General features: G+C 35.8%; 1 protein-coding gene across 2 annotated transcripts in view; it reads left to right on the forward strand.

Moving 5' to 3' along the window:
* The window catches only part of Nup98-96 (nuclear pore complex protein Nup98-96), a 610,292-nt gene that overhangs the window by 585,804 nt on the left and 6,600 nt on the right, over positions 1-17,888 (forward strand). For both annotated transcript variants that reach the window (XM_090395312.1, XM_090395313.1), the window contains one exon: positions 7,113-7,210. In XM_090395312.1, the coding sequence (XP_090251438.1) occupies positions 7,113-7,210 (98 nt within the window). The remainder of the gene's footprint in view (positions 1-7,112; positions 7,211-17,888) is intronic.

Genomic DNA, 17,888 nt, shown 5'->3' on the forward strand with positions numbered 1-17,888 from the left:
AACGATAGGGAGGTTATTCTCTCAACCTATCCGTTAGACTTTTAGCATAAAGAAACAAACTTTCCCTTTTCAATACTAAATAACTATACAGTATGATTACTCAATTACTTCTCTGCTTATTAAATCAAATTACTGAAACTAATTTACTCACAAAGAGGTTAGCTAGCTATGCCAAGTTATCTCTCAAATTATATTCCAATTAACCCCTTAACGCACTCAACCGACTTAAATCGGGTCCGAGAAACTGAATTTTTTCCGTGCACCCGAGTTAATACGTGTGACTGTGAATTTTGGTTTCACTATAAATACAACCGAATATACACGCTAGACAATTTTGCGCCTATTTCTTTTCAGCCGAGAAAAGTTGCCAACGGCAACTTTTCTTGGCTGAAAAGGCAATACAGTAATACAATAATTTTATTGTATATATAAAATTTTATTGTGTATATATATATATATATGTAAAATTATTGTATAGGCAATACAATAATTTTACAGGCAATAGCAGACATTTTTTGTCCACTATTGCCTGCTGCATCATCACCTGTGAATGTCAATTCTTTGTTTTGCAATTACGCATTTGTTCACTGGAGTGCCGTTTACATTGAGGCCATTTATATTTTATAACGTTTGTTATTTATTTTATGTTATATTTATTACCCTATCAATGATCAAGACTGGTTATTTAGTTCAGAAGATGAAACTTTAGAACACAGTGGCAGTGATTCAGAAGTTGATGCTATTTCAGAGGATGAAAGTATTGATGATGAAACTCTTGGTTTAGCCTGACAATGGTATTGTTAAGCTCTGAATGAAACAAAAATTAAATTAATTTACGTTTCCTTCAGACTCAACATGGGGTTACATTTTGAATCAATTATTGATATATCAGAATATACTAGAGGATGAAAGTACTGATGATGAAACTCTTGCTTTAGCCCGACAATGGTATTGTTAAGTTCTGAATGAAACAAAAATTAAATTAATTTACATTTCCTTCAGGCTCAACATGGGGTTACATTTTGAATCAATTATTGGAATATACTGGACACTTGTAATTTCACTAAAATATTACTAAGCTGAGAATCCTTCATTTAATATGTTATATTGTAAAGTATTGTGAATTGCTTAAACTTTACTGCTTAAGTGTAAGTACTTATAAATTGCTGGGAGAAAGAGATAATCCGATTAAATAAAAGGTGGCTGGAATCGAAACATGTGCAACAAAGAGTACAGGTGCACCCTTTTCGTAAGCAAGTAGTTCTCCCCCCCCCACACACTCATGCATTCCGGGAATCACGCTAAGGATTCTGCGTGTGTGGCGCTCAGTACTGGGTGACATGAAGTGATGCTGGAAAATGGGAGGAGTAATCGATGACGTGGAGTGAACGTGTGGCATGCAATTTAAAAGGTCGTGCAGCAGCAGAAAAACCCTCTTACTCTTATGTTGTTGTGTGTGGAGCCTCCTTGTGGCGTCCCCTCATTCCCCACGGATTCGAGACAATGACTGAGGAACTTTGCCGTGGATTTCCCGAAAATTTACCGGTCAGTGACCAGCCCAGCAGAAGATATTCACCGATGCTTGCAGAGATATCGTTACGATGTTGTGCCAGTTCACCAGAGAACAACATCTACCTATTTACGGCGGCAGAAGTAAGAGCAGCTTGAACCCTTGAAGAATGCCTCGGCAAAAGCAGAAGGAACGTGGAGACGAAAGTAATTGTCCAGACGAGATATGTAAGGCGGCCAGATATATCCCCAGCAATTGGTAACGTACAGACTATGTTTTTTTATATGTAAATGTGATTAGAAATTAAATGTAAATTAGAAAGATATCTGTAAATTTTAGGAAGGACTCTAGAGATTGTTTCTTTTAAAGATAGAGTAAGATATGAGAATTTTGAGTATTTTGTGAAAGAAATAGTGCGAGAGCCAGTGGAGCCGAGGAATTGTCTGTTGTAATGATTGAATAAGTTATATTAATTTTGTGAGAGAAATTGTATAAGAGCACGTGAAGCTAATTTCGTAATTCACTTAATAAATGTCTTTAGTATTGATGAATAAGTGTGATCTTTCAAGTATAAATTGTAAATGAAGTTCTTTGTCATGCATGTTAAGATAGATATAGAGAATCTGAGTAATTAGTGCTCATTCATTAGCAATTGCAGATTACTTAATCAGAGTGTATTCATAATGTGTACTATGTTTCAATTGAATTAAATGTTTTGTTCTTTTTGTTTAACTGATGACTTGCCTGATTTTCTTCTCTATTGCACTTGCTCATAAAATACGGACCACAGCGGGAGATTAGTTTATAGAGAGGCTACGACTGCAAACAAATTATAGTAGCTTAAGATTGTATGCTAACTGTGTTCTGGTTCCTTGACTCTACATTCTTTGTTAATCTAGGATTCGGGGTGGTGCATGAAAAATAAATTTTCCCTGAATCCAAAAAAGGAATTAGAACCAGTGAGGAGACAAAGGAATTGGCATTAACCATTAGTATTCCCTTTGTCCCCCAAACCACTAGCATCGTTCTTATGTGTAAAGATCAGCCAAGAGAGATATTGAAATTAAGAGAATTAAAGTTTTACTATAGAAGAGTTAAGTAAGATTTAAGATAAGAAAGAGTACAACTTAGAAGGAGAAAGTATTATTAAGTAAAGAGAATAAAGATTACAATGGCGACTTAGAATTAGACAAGAGAGATACAATAAAATTTTACAGTATCCAATACAACAAGATGCTCATCCACCTCCACCATTCGCTTTCACAGAAGCTCCCGGTATAAAAAATATTGATGTTGGCGATTATAACTGGCTAAATTTCTTCGAGCTTTTTTTTTTTGATAATCGATTGATTCAACATGTTGTGGATGAAACAAATAGATATGTGAGGAGTCGTACCCGTGGTAAAGAAAAGACTTCTTGGTATGAATATACCAAGAAGTTTTTTCACAAATCCAAATGAAATCAGAGTATTTTTGGCTGTTTTACTTTTGCAAAGTACAGTAAGAAAACCAGAATACCATCATAATTGGATAAAAAATCCATTATTTTATACACCATTTTTTCCGGATTGTATGAGCGGGTAACGCTTCGAGACCATAAAACAATTTCTACATTTTTATCAAATAATGATGAATTTGATCCAGCAAATCACCCTTGCCCAAACAACAAAATATGGCCAATTTATGAAGATTTGAATAGAAAATTTGGCAATTCAATTACGCCAGAGAAATTGGTGGCTATTGACGAATGTTTATTGCTTTATTCGTCTGGGATGGATGCAATATATTCCTCTCAAAAAAAGCCAGATTACGGCATAAAAACATACTTATTATGTGAATTACAAAGTGGATAAAGTCTATTATTTTATAATCTATACTGGCAAGAATACCATTCTGGACAGAGATTTTAGCAATCTTCCAATGTCTTCGCAAGTAGTGATGACTTTGATGAAACCTCCTTTATTGAATAAAGGTTATTATTTGAACTTTTATTATAAGCATAAATAGGTATCTTTTTGTGGTAAATTTCGACTAAAACATTATTTTCAAGATTTTTTTTGCCTGAGTTAACTTGGTTTAGCAAAGTAGATGCAGTTTAGTTAACCTTGTTTTGCAAAAAGAGACATTTTTTTTTGTGGTTTTTTTCCAAGATTTGTTAATGTTCTTTTGTGTATAAAAGAAAATAAAGAATAAAAAAATTGGCAGAAAAACGACCGCTTTCTGATTTTTAATTGGTGCATTAAGGGGTTAATAACAAATCAGAGGACTCTCTTATTGATGCTTCTTATTACTATTTCTTATCAATCCATCTATAACGTATCTCCTAGATTACAAAAGGAATGTACAACAAAAGATGGAACAAACTTACAGAGGCTCTGTGTCGCACACTCATCTAAAGGTCCTGCACTAAAGTCCCTATGCTTTTCCTTTCATCCTAGGCTTTAGGCTTCCGTTTGGAGAGTCTTGCTTTGGGGGACGTTTTTGTTGGGATATTGGCGAGCTTTGAACTGCAGTTTTCCGGTACTCGAAAAGCTTATGCAAGAGGTTTCAGCATACAGGCTTGAATATCGCTCTGCGGCTTTTGGCTTCGGTTGACCTCCTGCAGCAAAAGATATCTGACCGACACTGCCTCGGGTATTTACATCGGCTGTTCTCTCGTCATTCCCATTCTTCTCCTCTGGCGTGGGTTTGCCGTAACGTCCGGTCCTCTGGATCCTACTTCTGGAACTTCTACCTCTAACTGCCTTCTTTTCTGCTACTCACAGCCGATCCTGATAACTCCCAGTGTTCTGCTCATTCCCTTTTTATTTCACATTCTCGGGGACCTTTCACGAAGGATTGTAACCCCCAAAGAATTCGGCACGACTCCTTGATCTTCTGTTAAGACCGACCCATTCTTTCTTCTCCTCCATGCACTCCTTTAATCCTATCTTGTCGGGCAGCGGAAACTTGTCTGAAACTTGCCGATCTCTTTGACACTAACCTTTGAAGGTGTTTATACGCAGAGCTCGCAACTTTTTCATATACTTAAATCGTAAACAACTTTCTTGTGCCCTTATACAGCTATTATACAATGTTCCGGTGGCAAAGCATTGCCTTTGTTTTTTACATTCTAGAAATTTTTATTAAAGCAGTAAGTACAGTCAATTCCAGTAGGGTTATTTACATTAATATTTAGCTTAAAATATATAGAGACATAAAAGGTTATTTTTGTAATAATCTCATGAGACTTCTTGACCTCTGTAAAAATTGATGTAAAGCACTTTGGTATTTCCAAGCTATATCGAGTTTTACAGTATAACTTCTCATCACTTGCCTCAGTATTTCTTGGTATCTTTAATTTATAATATAACCAAGTGAAAAGCTTTCAACAACTATCTATCTCTAATCTAGAGTATTTTTAATAATAAGGTGTGAAAACTTTTGGCAAATGGAAATATGACTTCTCCATTACTTCCACCCTAGTATCACCACCTCTGGGTCTGACTCCCACTAATGAGACCTCAGTAAAGTTCAAAACTGGTCTGGGTAGTGATCCTTCCCATAATGCATAGCATTATACATGTCTGCAAGGAGATGTGCTTTGCATTATGGGATGCTGACACAAGTGATGAGAAGTTATACCATCTTTGCCACGAGTTGCCCCAGTCCTGAGAAATACTTCAGGCGCAAACTTCGTTTGCTTACACTTGGATAATGGATTAAACCCCAAGTATATAATTTCTTGCTATCTTTAATTTATAGATCAGATGGCCTTCAGTTATCTTTTCTGTGGGAAATGTTTTTGTATCAACCTTCTTTAATTCCCGATTTATTATTTTCTTTATACACTCACAATTTAAGAATTTCATTGATCAGTTGTTGTCTTATACTATAATGGTGTTTTTTAAAATGCTTCTGTTACCTGTGTTCCACTGTCATGCCTCCATATCCATTAGTAGATGGGATGGACATCTCTGCACCTCCAGAAGAAAATAAATTCATTAAACTGCCCAGTGTTCTGGATGGAGTTGAATTTGATGGTGTGTTAGATATTTCTTCTGAGCAAGAAGATATGAACACTTCCATAACCCCCCCCCCCCTCTCAAAAAAAAAAAATAATAATAATCCAAGAGTGATAAAAACAAGCCATACAATACTGGAAGCCAGAAGAATCCACTAAAAATTAGTAATGAAATCATTCTTACAATGAAATAGTCATTGATCTTGCCAAAATATCAATGACATCAAGGTCTTGCTGCAGAAATACAAGCCAGTGTACTGCAGCATTGTCTATCTTTGCGATGTGCCTGCAGAATATTATCATAATCTGTAAGGATATGATAGTAGATCGACCTACCCATGGAAAAGCTTCTATCCTTATAGGCAACTATATCCCATTCCATCAAGTTGCTGTCAGTATTAACATAGAAGCAGTTGTCACCTACTTCTCAGTATAGGTATTTCCGAGAATGATGTCGATAACCTCATGCTGCAGTGGCATCCTATCCTCTTAATGGGAGATTTAAATGGCCATAACACTGCTGTTAATGCTCATACATACTAACATCAGGGAAGGGTTGTAAATCATACGTTCAACTTATGAACTCTCTTATGCACAGGAGGCAACATCTTCCATATACTCACTGCTGTCAACCTAACAATTTATTCACCGTCGCTTTTCCCACTGTTTAACTGTCAAATTGATAACAGCATGTATGTGAGTGATCACTTTTTCATGATATTCACTCCTACACAGGCAACTGTGTACTCTGTCACAATGGAAAATAGATCAAGCTGACTTTCCACTTTCTCTTCCTTAGCAACATTTCATTCTGTGACATTCAGATTCTCCTGTTAGTAAAACAGTTGAACCATGTTACAGAGCTTATAATAAAAATCTTCTAGAAAACTGCAATACCAAAACATTTAGTCATTCCCCCTTTCCCTAAACTATAGTTGGAAGGCTTAATGCCCAGGCCAGGAAAACTCAGAACAAAGTTTGGGGCATCTTCTGTAGATAACCCACAACGAATCTGATTGCTTAACATTCTTGAGCATTATTTGAACATGTCACAGCAATAATCTCACAGCTGATGCTAGCACAAAATGTGTACACAGGAAACAGACTAGATGCATGACTCATGCTACCCAGATCCTGAGCAGACCCTGCATAGGTGGTAGGGCTTCTGCGAATAACTCAAACCACAAAAAGCAAGGGGATCACTTCATAATGTACTTTCCAACCAAAAAAAAAAGCTTGCTACTGTTATCTCCATCAGGACTTGAAAAATTTTTTATTCTGCCTCATCACCAGTCAGGCATATATCTCACTTGTCAAATGTTAGCCCTTTTTTTTTTTTTTTTTTTTACTCTACCATGGTCACTAAGGTATCATAGTCACATGTTTATTCCTGGGTATGGTCAATTTATAAGCTTTTGTTAATGCTGTGATTAATTTTTACTGTGTATAACTACCGGTATTGATGCAGATATGCTTCTCTGCAAAGAAAAATTAATTCTTTTATGTGATACAAGATCATTTTTTTATTAATAATATTTTATGTTTAAACATTTGTTAAACTAGTCTTAGATCTGATAATATAAAATTTTAATATTTCAGGGAGATATAAGTGCCTATGATTTAGAAAAATTGCAGCCTGAAGTAGTGTCTGTCTGTTATCGTATCTCCAGTCTCAGCTGTCCAACAGCTAAGGATAGGTGAGCCATATATTATTATGTTATTGAGTTCAGTAGATTTAGTTCTCTTTATTATGGAAATAGTTTGGTAATTGTCTGTTGCATTCATCGTATTGTATTGTATTTTGCATTCATTAATTGTAGATATTGGAGTGACAGGCAGAAACATATAGCTAATATAACATAATACATGAAGTTTTGTAAGCATGTATGTTCCATGTTTATGTTTTCAATATGAATAGTGGCATACTGTAGTAATTCCTGATATACTATAGTAATATCAGGAATTTTTTTAAAAAAAAAAAAAAAGTTAACACTGTCCAACTGTTTTTTGCAATCATTGTGGTATGTGCAATGATAACTACCTTCAAGCTTGTGTTTTGTAACACAATTACAATAAATTTAATGGATAAAAGTGGATTACAGCATTTTCTTGTAATTTCTTCTTCATAGTACAAAGAAAAAAATTACTGCACATTTCAAATATGCATTTTGAATAGGTTGATAAATCCTTCCTGCCCCAGAAAAAAGTTGAATGCCTATGTCATCTGCACTTTTTCATCATCATCAAATTCTGCACAATTTCATCATCATCAAATTCAAATTCTCAAGGGGGTGCACAGGATATGATAGTACTACATGAAAAACTTACATTATTACTAATTTCCTATCTACAATTTTCCCCCAAATCAATCTGTTACCTGTCAAGACTTTTTACTGTATCAGTCCATATCTTTGTTTTCCAGGTTGTTGGCAGAGAACACTTGTTTTGCTAATCTTTCCTCTCCCATTCTGTTTAAGTGACCATACCACCTGAGATTAGCTATGCTAACATTCCTGGATGCTAACAATGTTAAGTTCTTTCCTATTATCCTCGTTTTTAATATGATATTGTCACTGATGCCATCTGTTCATCCCCCTAATCTTTCTCAGGACTCTCGTATCTGCAGTCCCTAGTCTTTAGTCAAGTGTTTTATTTCTAACCCAGCTCTCAGATCCATAAGTTAAAATTGGTTTGAACACAGTCTTGTATCTTTACCTTGTATTGTATTTGCCTTATATTCTGTCTCTTTGAATTGCTTATTTATTCCGCACACTGATGATGTACTTAGTTTCAGTATGAAATATGTGTAGTTTCTTTAAGGTTATTTACTATGTCTAATGTGTTTGATCTCTTGCTCCATAAACTTGCAATTTTTTTTGTTCTAAATAGTGCTGCTTAATTCCTGACACATTATGAATTTGAAATCTACTCATAATTAGAATACCGTTCTCACATTTTGGGTGACACACCAAAAAATCTCTCTCAGATGATGACCCCCCCCTGCTCTCCCTTTCTGATTCCCTCCAACTAATTTTCCGTGGATGCTGCTCCAGTGAATTGGTTACCACCATTCCTCTCCTTTACTCTAATTATGCATGAACAACAAGCAGCTGTTGCTTGTCAACATCCATATATGATTCATCTTAAACTTTACAAACTAACCTCTGATTCCTCTTCCTTCCTTCCTTAAACATCTTCCTCTGGTTGTATAACCCAAATCAAGTCTTGGCCTTCTGGATTTATTAACCCCAATACTATATTGAAAACCCTACTTCTCCAGTCTGGACATTGACAATTTGTGGCTTGTGAACTGCTTACTCCTCTTTGAGAAATTTTTGCAACCATGAGATTAGGTTGATTTTTTTTTTAAATGAAAATAATTGGAGGATATTCTGTTTGTTTTCTAATTTTTATTTAAAAAAAAACAACTTAATTTCAAGGTAATTAATTTAAATTTGAAATGTATTTTAAGAGCCACAAAAATAGTTTGTAGATCTCTGCTCTAGACATTACTGTAGATGACATTGCTTGAATGTATTTTACTATCACCACCTTCACATAATTGCATTTCATCGTGCAGCTTCTCTTTGTGTGAGCTAGGGGAAACATTCCACTCCTCTCTGTCTATAGGTGACTCTTTCAGACACATAGAATAGAACACTGATTTTTCTAAAGAGATGAATCAAAATCACTCTCTCTAATAGAGTCTGCTGCTTTCTTCTCACACATCATATTTTAAAAGGTCTCACTAGAATGTGGTTTACTGCTAAGCTGCATGACAGAGCTTACACTATCTTATATGAAGATGAAATGCTATCAAATGTGCATTACTGTGCACCAACTCATTAAGTTTTTGTAGGCTTTGAAAAGTCTGGTATGCCACACAGCCAGTATACTTTCAGACCCAACATATTTCCATCAAATTTGGTGGTTTTGCTTGGATGTTTGATCCCACAGCCAGTGTCTGCAGTCTTATTTCCCTTAATCCCAATGTGAGATCATGAGAAATGAGACTGCATCAATTCAGCTAGATCAGCTTGTTCCCTAAGATATGACCATCTGCCTGCCCTACACAGATTACTGTATATTGTGAGAGAAACATTATCCCAGCAGGAAACAACAAGCTATATCAGCTTATGCATGAAAATAAACTTTGGCTAGCTAGTTTACATGGAGAATCATAGACAGGAAATTGTTCTTGCTCTTCTCCACATAGGTTGTACTCCACTCTTACCATTCATCACTCTCTTTCTCTAATGGAGTCTGATGCTTTCTTCTCAGGCATCATATTTTAAACGGTCCCACTGGAATGTGGTTTACTGCTAAGCTGCATGACAGAGCTTGCAATATGAAGATAAAATGCTACAAAATGTGCATTAATGTGCACCAACTCATTAAGCTTTTGTTGGCTTTGAAAAGTTTGCTGCAAAGTTAACTCGGTCATAAGAGCAACTTTGTCCAGCTGTAAGTAATGCCCTCTGTGTGGATGATGTTACCATCTTTTGTCATTCTTGCAATATGGGGGGGGGGGGGTCATAGAGAGTGAGTTTTAGTCAGCACTGATTTTCAAACTGTACACTTGCAAATGGATTCAGATTTTCAACAGAAAATTGTTTGCATTTTTACCACAAATGGTCTTTATTTCTGACCCAGAATTAAGACCAGGACAAACAATAATTTTATTTGCAATGAAAACAAAGTTTTTGAGACTCCTATTCAACCATTAGTAGTAGTAGTAGCAGCAGCTACCGAACATCCATTTACACTTAATCTGCTACTGTCTGACCACAGATGGGAGACACTCGGCTGGCAGTGTGCCAAGAAGAGTCAATTCATGTTGAAGGGGAGAAAGAAATAAAGAATTGGTCACCAACACGTGAAATCACGTCCTTTATACGTAAAATTTTCCAACTGTTGTACAAGCAAAACAGTTACCACTTTAAGAACTAGAATTTTCATAAAAGAAAAGCTAATTTTCTGACATTTATAATAAATACTCATCATTGATTATCCTATTATCAGAATGAATTCGCCTACTTCTGCCATGCACAGGACTGTCAAGGAGTCTCGTGTCTGTGGTTGCACAGTAATCCCATTGATCCTGCTTCTTCTACTTGCTTTCATTCCATTTATCTCTGCTCTCTGAAACACCTTCCTCGTGAAATCTTGCCTGATGACATCCTCCAGCTGTTTGTGTAGTGTACATTATGTATCTACATAACATGCACTACAAAATTTTGTTCCTTCATTCTGGGGATGGCATTCCCAAAATAGCTTACTTTATACCATAAACGGATTTCATCTTTTATTATATATTGTTAATATTCCTACTTCTGAGTCATTTGCATTAATCTTTTTTTCATCCTTTACAGTTCTAAAGTTCTAGATTTTTACTCTTTAATGGATTTTGAACTTTTAATGTTTTTACGTTTTATGGTAATATTTACAAGGGTGGTCTGAAAAGTTCTCGGCCTCAACCATAGATGGCAACGCTAGCAGCAAGTTGTTTTTTTGTTTTTTTTAAGTTGGTACATCTGTCGTAAGCATCCATGTGAAATTGCAAGTCATTCTATCAAGTAATTTGTTTTATACAGCTGTCTGAAGCAAAAGTGTTGTCTGTATCCCTTGAAATGGATAAAATTGAGTATCGTGAAGTTATAAAATTCTTTGTAAAAGAAGGTTCAACACCAAAAGAAATTCATTCGAAGTTCATAAAAGTAGAGCTAGATACTCAAATTGGCTTAGCAAGCTCAATATCGCGGGAGCTTGGCCGGTCGGCAGTATTGAAGCGGGAGTTAAGCCAGAAGGCAAAGTTGGCTGTCTTCAATACAGTGTATCTCCCCATCACCTATGGTCATGAGAGTTGGGTAATGACCGAAAGAATGTGGACACGAATCCAAGCAGCTGAAATGAGGTTCTTTCGAGGGATTGCGGGCCTGACAAGACTCGACAGAGTCAGAAGCTCTGCAATTCGAGAAACGCTCAACACTCAACTGCTGCTTCTCCGTGTTGAGAGATCACAGTTACGTTGGTATAGGCACTTGGTCAGAATGCCACAAAAGAGGCTCCCTCAGCAGGCCCTCTTTGCCAAGCCAGAGGGTGGGTGGACATTTGGGAATCTCACCAGAACACCTGAGCTTGATGGCAGAGGATTGTGACCATTGGAAGTTCCTCTTGCAGCTGTTGCCCCCACAACCTAATTAGGAAAGGTGGGCCTTGAAGATGTTATGTATGTTCATAAAAGTTTATGGGCACTCTTCTCCTTTGTTTCTGACAATTAAGAAACGGGCTGCTTAGTTTAAACATGGCGTACCAGCCTTGAAAGAAGTCCAAAAAGTGTAACAACACCAGAAATCATTGATCAAGTGCACAATATGGTATTGGATGACCGGCAAGTCAAAAGTGCATGAAATTGTTAGGACTGTAGGCATTTCAAAAGAATGTGTAGGATATATTTTGCATGAAGAATTGCAAATGAAAAAGCTTTGTGCAAGATGGGTGCCATGCTTGCTCATAGCAGATCAAAAATGCACTCGCATGAAAATCTCGGAACAGTGCTTGGAGCATTTTAACAAGAATAAAACTGATTTTGTGCATCGATTTATTGCTATGGATGAGACTTGGATTCACCATTACACACCAGAATCCAAACAGTGGACAGAAGCCAGTTGTTCAGTGCCAAAGAAGACAAACTTGGTTCCATCAGCAGGAAAGGTCATGACATCAGTGTTTTGGGATGCTAAAGGAATTTTATTTATTAATTATCTTGAAAAGGGTAAAACAATAACCAGGGAATATTATTGTGATCTTTTAACCAGACTAGACGAAAAAATTTGTGAGAAAAAGGTTTGCAGAAGAAAAAAAGCATCTTTCATCAGGACAATGCACCTGCCCACAAATGGGAATATTAAGGGATCTGCACTATGAATTGTTGGAACATCCATCCTATTCCCCCACATTTGGCTGCCTCTGACTTCTATCTCTTCCCAAAACTAAAACTCTTCCTCGCTGATTAGTGTTTTTCTTCAAATCAAGAGGTGATTGCAGCTGTAGAGGGGTATTTTGCAGATCTTACTGAGAACCACTAGAGGGATGGGATAATGGCGCTGGAATAAATGTATTAGTCTTAAGGAAGATTATGTTGAAAAATAAAAATAATTTTGAAATTATAAATTTGTTTTTTCATTGTTAAGCCGAGAACTTTTCAGACCAACCACGTATGTTTTTTTGAATAACTGGAGGTTGTAGTCTTTTCTTTATGCAAGATAATGGGAGAGCTTGTTCCAAAGAACAGAAGTGGAGTAACTGACACAGGGGGACAATATATTAGTTTGATATGTTTGAATCTTGACAGTGAATGCATGTTGACCAGCAGTTGCTTATGTGTTTACAATAAATACTAAGTGGAGAAATGGGGGCAACCAGTTAATCAAAACAACACCTATGAAAATATCTATAAAAGAGACAGAATTAGAACATCTGTGAAAAATTGAATGGAATGACCCTTTGAGAGATGGGTCTAAATTATCTAATAATTAACTAATAATAATATAACTAAATTATCCTCTTCTGGATACCTTTAAGCATATTTTGGGAAGATTTTGATGTATCATCCCTGATGTGGAAAAAAATATCCTTAAGATATTTTTGGATTATTCTTGTACAGGCACCTCCATGGAGTCTGACAATGCATGACAGGAGACAAATTATCCAACAATCTATTGTACCTCTCCTTAAACCCATTAACAGATGACAACTGAATTTGGGAACCCATTCCAATTATTTACAACTCCAAGCAAAATATCTAGTCCTTGCACTCCTACTAACCACACCTTTACTCCAGGGATGACTTCTTGTTCTCCTCCCCTCTGAAATATTTCCCCCTTTCAATCCTATGAAACCCTTTAAGTAACTTAAATGTTTTTATCATATTCTCTCTTTTTCCCTGTCAACTAACTTCTGCAATCCATACACCCTTAATCCATCCTCGTAAGGTGCATTCTACAGACCTCTCACTATCTTGGTCAGTTGTCTCTGAATCCTCTCCACCATTTCTTCATCACAGAGAAACCCAGCAGACAATACCTAAGCACAGTAATCCAGATGTGGACCTATCAAGGCCTTATAAATAGGAATAACAACTTCCTTATCTGTACTTGTTTGTGTGTGTGGTCTTTAATAGCCAAGTAATCTTATGAGCTACCTTAGTAATATGCCCTCTAAATTTCAACTCTGTTTACTACCACTCCCAAATCCCTAGCTTCATTTATTCCCTGGAGTTTAGTTCCATCAATGTGATACAAGGTTTTTAATCTGTTTATCCTAGAATGCACATAACTTTACATTTTTTCACATTAAATTGACACCCATTAACTTTTGCCAATACTGACAGCCTATTTAGATCATCCTGCAAGCTCTCCACATCACCTTCATTAACTATTACTCTATCTGATTTCACGTGATCAGCAAATAACTGAATATTTCTTTTCAGCTATTTTTGCTTTATTTATGTACAAGTTAAACAACAGTGGTCTTAGCACTGAACCTTGCGGCACACCACTATTCAGCTGCTTTCACCCATATTCTGCTACTCCATATATCACCAGCAGTCCACTTTCTTATCCACATAACCATCACATCTATCCCCATTTGTTCTAATTTGCATAACAGGATTCCATGTTGTATTTTGTCAAATGTCTTTGCAAAATCCAGCAGAATCATTGTTCGTTATTTGTATCCTCTCCTTCCTGCAATTGGAGTCTACCAATTATAAATTTGACAGACTGTTGAAGCTTTTAAGTTATTTTTAATGGTACAAACTTACATATTTAGTTCATTATGAAGATTTCAGGTAAGTGACAGTAACACATTGGTTTGAAATTTGCACATTATTCTTAATTTTTGTTTGTATAATGTCATACTCTTCTGGTTTCTTATGTTTTGCATTATTGTTTACATTTATGTTTTGTGTTCTTCATTTGGTGCATGTCAATCCTTGGTGTTTTGTCATCAACATGTGATTTTTCATGATTTCCTTTGCTCTATTTCTTCTAATTTCCTTTGATCCATGCACTGTTCTCTTGAAACATTCCAAATTTGCTATAACAAGCATCAAACATTATCACTTACTGGTTTTTACCTTCAAGGGTGGGGGGGTGTCTTGATGCTATGGTAATATTACATAATTAAATTCACATTACTAGATTTTAAATTTTCAATGCTGCCTATTTCTGTGATTCTCTACAATGGTGCAATATCCCAGCCTTTGGTTGTGGTTACTTTTTTTTCCTTTTTTTAATAATTTGTTTTTGATTTCCAGCCATGTATTAGAATTACTCAAATAGTAGTAAACGATATTGTAATAAGTTCAAAGTCATGAAGACTAGTGCAAATTTTAATTCTGTTCTGTTTTTAGTACACTTTTTTTTTTTTTTTTTTGTGAATAAAACTGGTCAGTTTTTCACCTTCAGAAATACTACCTCATTACCCTAACTATCCAATTACCCCTGCATTTTGCAACTAATTCTACCTCTCTTCTCTCTTATCAGCCATCTTTTTTTCCCCTTCCAAGATTCATCTCAGAGGCACTTTTAGAATTTCTTCTCTCATTTCAATACATGGCCAATTCACTTCCATATGAACCTTTTATTTCACTTATTTGTTATGAGTTGTGAACAAAGGATTTTTAATATTTAATGCACACATTATGAAAACTATTAAATTTGGCTTCTTGTTTTTTGTCATTTCTCTCTCTCTCTCTGATCTTTATTTTTTTATTTATACATTTTCAGATATTATTTAATCTTCCAAAAGCAGTATTTGCTTTTGTCCATCTTTGTGTTATATCCTTGGAAGATACACCATCTGTCACATGAACTCCTAGATATATAAAATTCATAACTTTTTCTGTTTGCATGTTGATAAATTTTAAGTTCTTTATGACATCTGTTGTTCAATTAAGAGGCTTTGTTTAAGTTAATATTTAATTACTATTTATCTGTCTTATATATTGTTTCTGATTTTGTTTATATATGGGGTATTTTGGTATTAAAAATGTCATCTTCATTCATTCATTCCGTATTGTTGTTGTGTTGCAATAACACAACTTTTACTTTATACATCATCATTACTAACTTCCTATCTACAATTTTCCTCCTAATCAGTCTGTTACTTGTCAAGACTCCAACATTATCAGATCTTATATTTCTATCGTCTAAGGCACTTTGTACTGTATCAATCCACCTATATCTTGGTCTTCCTCTGGGTCGTTTTGCTGCCATTCTAGCAGAGAACACTTGTTTTACTAATCTTTCTTCGCCCATTCTGTTTAAGTGACCATACCACCTGAGATTAGCTCTGCTAACACATTCCTGGATGCTGACAATGTCAAGTTCTTTCCTAATATCCTCATTTTTAATATGATATTGCCATTGATGCCATCTGTTCATGCCTATAATCTTTCTCAGGACTCTCATATCTGCGGTCTCTAGCCTTTGGTCAAGTGTTTTACTTCTGATCCAGCTCTCAGATCCATAAGTTAAAACTGGTTTGAACACTGTCTTGTATACAGCTAATTTAGTGTTCCGACTAATTTCTCTCTTATTCATACCAGCTTTGTTTATTCTCTTGTCTATTTTTATATTTAATTTACCATCTTCACTAAAACTCGTGCCTAAGTAGCTGAAATGTTTTACTTGTTCCACAGGTTCTCCATTCACAACACAGTTAACATTTTCAATGATTCTGCCTATTTTCATTGTCTTTGTCTTTTTAATGCTGACCTGCATGCCATATCTATTACAACAGTTATTCAATTTAATCAGAGAATCTTGCAGACTTGTAGCGGATTTATTTAGAAGTATAACATCATCTGCAAAGAGCTGACATTAACATCTCCAATTTTGATATCATGTTTAATATCACCTTCCTTCATAATGTGATCCATATAGATAATGAATAACAGAGGGGATAATGTACATCCTTGTCTCACACCAGATTTAACTTTAAACCATCTTCCTGTACTTGCTTCAATTCTAACTGCTGACTTACAACTCAAATAAAGACTAAGTATTGCTTGATATAATGCCCCATTGACACCATATAACTGTAGCGTTTTGAATAGCTTCTCTCTTGGCACCTTGTCATATGCCTTTTCCATATCAACAAAACTTAAATACAGATCTTTGTTATGTTCCCATGATTTCTCAACTATTTGTCGTAAAGTGAAGATCTGATCCTGACTGCCTCTATTTGGCCTGAATCCAGCTTGTTCTTCACCAAGCTTTTCATCCACAATTCTTCTCAACCGTTTCTCAAGTATACTTGCATAGATCTTGCCAGGAACACTCAGTAGGGAAATACGTAATTCTCACATTCAGTTTTATTTCCCTTTTTATATATGGGTACTATGAGAGCTGTACTCCAATCATCGGGAATTCGTCCCTCTGTCCAGGCTTTCTGAACTATGCAGTGCAGCCACTGTAAGACTCTTATACCACCATACTTCAGCATTTCTGGTTGAATATCATCTATTCCTGCTGCCTTTCCACATTTCAAGCCTTTGATGGCTTTTTCTACTTCAAGTATGGATATATATTTTGATTGCATGCCTGGTCAGTGTTTTTTACCACTGTTCTGTCATCACTGCTTGTTTCATTTAGCAGTTTTTCAAAGTAATTACTCCTTACTTCAAGGATATCATTTTCTCCCGTTTACATGTCACCTTTATCATCTGTAACTCCTTTTGCAGCACTCTTTCCTCCATTCCTAAGCTTCTTCAACAACCTCCAGAATATTTTTCCACCTTCTTGATATTTATTTTCTATATTCTTGCCAAAGTCCTCCCATGACTTTTGTTTAGCTAGTTTTACACAGTGTTTAGCTTTCTTAGATTTGTCTCTGTATTCTCTAAGAGCACAAGCTGACTTATTTATCAGGAACTTTTGATATGCTTTCTTCTTTTCCTTCACTGCCATTATAACTTCCTGTGTCCACCGTGGAGTTCTAATTTTTCTATCCTTGCAGACAACTTCACCAGATGCCTCTCTAGCTGAATTAGTCAGGGCTTTCTTCAAGGCTTGCCACTGAATCTCCAAGGTTTGATTCCTGTTCTCAAACTCTTTCATTTTTTCTTCAATAATCTTTGTGTATTTTAGTCTACAGTTCACATCTGAGAGCTGCTCAACTTTTATCTTTAAAACTTTCTTACATGTTATTAGGGAGGTATGTAGAACAATCTAGAAGTAAGGAGACAAGCTTACTTATATGGAATTCAATTAGTTTAAAACCACAATGGCATTTCTCATTCATTTGGCAAGGAAAATTCTGGAAACAGATAGAGGGGTTCTCCACTTTCTCTACCCTTGGCTAACTTCT

The sequence above is a fragment of the Typopeltis vanoorti genome, chromosome 7, assembly GCF_054136105.1.
Source record: "Typopeltis vanoorti isolate ZY-2024b chromosome 7, IOZ_Tvanoo_1.0, whole genome shotgun sequence".
NCBI classification, from domain to species: Eukaryota; Metazoa; Arthropoda; class Arachnida; order Uropygi; family Thelyphonidae; genus Typopeltis; species Typopeltis vanoorti.